The 4,626-nt window shown below is 43.9% G+C and overlaps 1 protein-coding gene across 3 annotated transcripts; it reads right to left on the bottom strand.

The window, feature by feature from the left end:
* Window positions 1–1,173: 1,173 nt before the first annotated feature.
* Window positions 1,174–3,821, bottom strand: LOC127696479 (PRAME family member 8-like). Of its 3 annotated transcripts, none has more exons than XM_052199256.1 (3): window positions 3,535–3,821; window positions 2,495–3,085; window positions 1,174–1,699 (listed from the first exon to the last, which is right to left on the bottom strand). In XM_052199256.1, the coding sequence occupies exons 1-3, from the start codon at window positions 3,819–3,821 to the stop codon at window positions 1,174–1,176; spliced, it is 1,404 nt and encodes a 467-aa protein (XP_052055216.1). The 3 variants fall into 3 exon arrangements, with proteins under 3 accessions (XP_052055216.1, XP_052055217.1, XP_052055218.1); XM_052199257.1 differs by having other exon boundaries at window positions 2,495–3,082; XM_052199258.1 differs by lacking the exon at window positions 2,495–3,085.
* Between the last annotated feature and the right edge of the window lie 805 nt (window positions 3,822–4,626).

Genomic DNA, 4,626 nt, shown 5'->3' with positions numbered 1-4,626 from the left:
TAGTCTCATAAGGGCTCAAGGAGATTGAACCATTGGAGCCCAACACTAGCTGGCTGCTGCTCAACAACTAAGCTCAATTAATACACCTGAAACTTCACATATTCTCTTCACAGAGTGCTGTAGGGGAAAATCATTGGAGACACACACAACTCAAGCAACTTCAGTTTAATAAATTAGTTCATTTTGTGAAATATTTGTGAAATGGAGGGCTTTTTAAGACTTTTTCATTTTGGTGTATATGCATATGTATTGTGCATAATGTGTAAAAGCCAGGATCCACAGATATCTGAAGAGATGGACCTAGCACCTGAAGCTTGAGTTCCAGCTGGAGGCATCTGATGATAAAAGTGCTGAAACCAAACTTTGGCCCTCTTTTCTAGCAAAATGTACTATTAAAACAGGAGTCACCTCCTTTAATACGTGGGGTTTGGCTTCTTTGATTGGTTGTCTGTCTGTAGAGCATGAAAGGAGTTTGCTGTGGGCAAGCATGGTGCAAGTTCAAAGGTTCAAAGCAACAAGGCCTGTGAAGTTGAATAGCAGGCAGGGAGAGGAGGGATGGGAAGGAATAAAAAAGAAGTGTGAGAGACATGTAGGTTGTTCTTATGAATTCTTCTTCAGCACATGCTAACCTAGAGATCCATATGTGAATCACCTTAGCTTATAACATTATCCATGTACCCAGGATTTTGAATCATTACATGTCTGGCATCCATGTGTTCATTTTGACCCTCTCCAGAGGGTATTTGTTGCAGAATGATTAAAGGTAGATACTTTATGCTAGTTACACACCAGGAATGACATCTAAAAAAAGAAGCGTGGTTCTGTTTATTGACATGACATTACAGTTCAGAACAAAAGTTGGCAAGTCCATTACAAAGCATCTCTTAATCTGTCCTGGCAGAAGTCACTCAAAACAGCCAAGTTGTCATCCTGACTCCACAAGTCCTCTGTTCACACAGTCCAACAGATTGTTTCCCATGCCAAGCTCAGCTTCCAGGATCTCAGTTCTTGTACAGTCTTTTGTTTCCAAGCATGTATAAAGTGTCTGAAGTCACAGTCTCTGACCACCATGGATGAGAGATGTGTCCCAGTCCTGTCCGTTATTCACATCAGGAAGTCCTGTATCCATGCTCAGTGCCAGCAAAAACAAAATCTCGCACCTTGGCCATAGACTCAGCACTCACCACATTTAGGACAATTATCTGTAGCAAAGAAGATGTTCTTGGGCTGCCTTATTGCCCTGAGAGTTTCCAGGAGCTGCAGACAAAGTTGGGAAAATCTTACTCTGGAGACATGAGCCAACCTATCATAGCACTCCAGAGGGGCAGGGTATTGTTCCACATTCATCTTGCTCCAGTTGACTGTGTGCTCCAAAAGGTCCTTCAGGATGGGCATGGAGAAGCAATTGTTGTAAAAGTTGATCTTGGTGAGCTGAGAGCAATGTGTGAGGGCAGGTAGGAGGGCAATGAGCTGGGAGTCCTTCATCCTACATCCCTGAAAATCCATAGTTTCTAGAGTATCTGCCACTTTTTGGAGGAGACATTTCATAGGCATCAGATCCAAATCTGTTAGAACCACACCTCTCATTTCCAGATGTTTTAGCTGAAAGACACTCTGGCAGTGGGAGAAGGAATCCAAGTCTGACTGTGAAAGTTGGTAGTGAGTGACAGAAAGGGAGCTCAGTGGCGTCATCAGGTGCCTAGAGATGAAGGGGACCAGAGGGTTAGTTCTGGCAAATGGTGATGGAGAGCATGGGGTGGGCTTTTCAATGTCTTAGAAGGGAACAGGGACCCCAAGCTGAGTGTGAGCAAATGATCACAGATATTATCTGAGATGCTTCCTTTTGGAATCAGCTTAGTGAAGTCAAACCCACACTTGATCTGCTGGCCATAGTCTCAAGCAGAAAACCATTATACCCTATAAAACCCAGGATACCAAGGAGGAAGTTTCATGCCAGGAGATTCCTGACAGGATCTAAGGACATGACCTGTGGCCTCAGTCAATGCTGCATTGCACCCTGACCTCTCCACAGTCACTCATGCTATCATGCAGATGCCCACACTCCCTCTTGTCTCATGCACTCAGCCCTACTGAGGGTCAACCATTTCACTCACGGAGAAGTAGGGGGAGAGGGAAGGCTGTGCCCACAGATCTAAGCAGACAGCTCACCTTCTCACATTGCTGCTGAGTCCCTCAAGATCTAAGTACATTCAACTCTTCCTGTCCCCTTTTTGATGGATTGTTTGCCTATGATTCCAAGAAGAATTTCCAGCCCTCCTGACCATATGTGTCCTACTCCTTATCTCCCTTTTGTCCTCTGCTTCAGGCATGCTCATTTAAGACTTGGAATCACTACACATTACTTACATATTCTAAGGAGCCCCTAAATGTTTGTTCCCAGTGACTGACAGACAGGCACCCTGGACCACTAATCTTTAAAATGGAAGAGGAAAATTTGCTCTGCTAGCTGACCCAGTCCTCCATCCTTGCTCACCTGAGGACCTGATTCATGTGGTCTTTGAGGAAATGGACACCACTCATGGAGAGATGCTGGAGACAATTGAATTTGGAGAAGACAGATATGAACTCCTGGATATACTGCTCTTCTCTGTCTCCTGTCCTATTGGCAATCTTGAAGACGTTCTTGTAGAGGGGTGCCAGGAAGAGTTTGCAAAGATTTCTCATCTGCCCAAAGCAGGAAGCAAATTCGGCCAGCTTGTACAAATTCCACTGAGTGTTCAGTTCCAATTCCTCAATATGCTCTGGATGAAATATATTCAAGATCTTGCTGATAAAGTCCATGGGCATAGCCCAGATCTTCATCTTTGCACAACACAAATGTAGGGAGTCCTTTCTCTGCTGGGCCCACTTCAAGAAGGCTGCTTGTGCTTCATCAAGGCGTGGCCTGAGGCACAACTCAGCTACCACCTTCAGCTGCCTCCTCACTGCATATCTAGGAAGGACCTTCACTACTGGCTTCTCATCCAAGGGCTCTGAAGAACAGCTATCATCCTCTGTACCAGCCCATATGTTCCAAAAGGCATGGTGCACATTCCTCAGGTCCAGAACCTGAAGTTTTCCCCTGCTGAGGGTGAACACATGTCAAGTATCAGCAGCCGCGATGACCCTCAGTAAGGTTTCACTAAGTGACTCTATAGTGAAATACCCCTCAGCCTGCCAAGCTGTATATTTTTTAAACAACAGTGCAATGTGCACACATGCATGCTGCACAATTTTCTCTGAGCTGCATGTGTGGCCCTGACCACTTTCCTTCCTCTAAGTTACTCATTATTTCTCCCTATTCCCGTTATTAATGGTTTTAGGAATGGCAGGGATAGATAGGCACATTCTACTGTGAGGCTGCTTGGATCAAAGCCCTAATCCACTGATAACTGTCCTTAGTCCAAGCACACAATAGCTATGAGGTTCCTGAATCACTGTCTGGTGATCCCATCAGAAGCCATTCGCAATGACCCCACAATCTCTACTGTGTACCCCACATGGTCTCTTATATAATACTTGACTTTTTCTCACCTGGGGTGAAACCCTTTAGTCAGTCGCATGTCTATTCCATCTAGCACAGCTTGCAACATTTCCAGTTTAGGCGTCTTCATCAATGCCCCCACAGGGAGACAGGGGAAAGGCCAGGCTGCCAACATTGCCTTTATGAGCTTGGTTTGTCTGCCACTGAAAGCCTCCTTGAACAGTGCTGGGAAGAGTACAGAGGGGAGATCCTCCAGAGAGGATATGGCCAAAGCCTCATCTCTCACCAGAGACTGAATTGCCAGCTTCTTGAGTGTGGCTGCGGTCTGAATACTCATCTTCTAAAGTCTCGAGTCAAAAGACTCCTGCCAAGAAGTCAGAAAGGAATACACGTTCAAGACAAACTTAATTCAACTTCCTCAACATTATATCAACCACTAAGCTTCTGAGCTAATGCTCTAACAGTAACAGAGAAATCAATTTGCCTGTTTAACCTAAACTGGTAGTGGAAAGAGAGGCTCCCACAATGATAATGTGGAAGTCTTTATATCAAGCAAATATTCACATAATTGTCAGATCAAAATATTTTATGTAGGACCCTTTCTCAAAAACAAAATAAAATATCTCAAACCTATGCAAACAAAAAGAAACCGAGGAAACAAACATACCAATGTAAATCCATGAGTTATGGATCAAGATTAATTCCCAGAAAACAGAATGACTTCAGTGCATTTCTACAAGATTGAATCTTACCTGTGTCTGGGAAGTAGAATATGTCCACAGAGCAAACTTGTGTGTAAAAGAGGCAATGGAAAAGCTAAGGCAAAACACATGAGTAAATCACATGTGTCATTTCACCTATATGATGTGGAAGGATATCAAAGGTACCTGGCTTACAGGTCTACAGTGTAATCCAGGGTCTCACAAAAAAATAAAGACCATTACAGTGAAGGGGAAACATGAAGGAGCATTTTAATCAGATTGTCTGATTTGGAGCTTACCTGGAGGCACATGGCCAGCTCAAAGAGGGTTGGAACAACATACAGAATCCTTGTCTCAAACAGTTATATCAGGCAAAGTAATGGAATATATACACAAGCTATCATGGGATATTATTGGTGATGAGGCTAAAATTTCATTTGC

The sequence above is a fragment of the Apodemus sylvaticus genome, chromosome 11 (assembly GCF_947179515.1).
Source record: "Apodemus sylvaticus chromosome 11, mApoSyl1.1, whole genome shotgun sequence".
Lineage (NCBI taxonomy): Eukaryota > Metazoa > Chordata > Mammalia > Rodentia > Muridae > Apodemus > Apodemus sylvaticus.
Note: the sequence above shows the minus strand (reverse complement) of the source record. Positions and strands in the feature narration are given on the sequence as shown.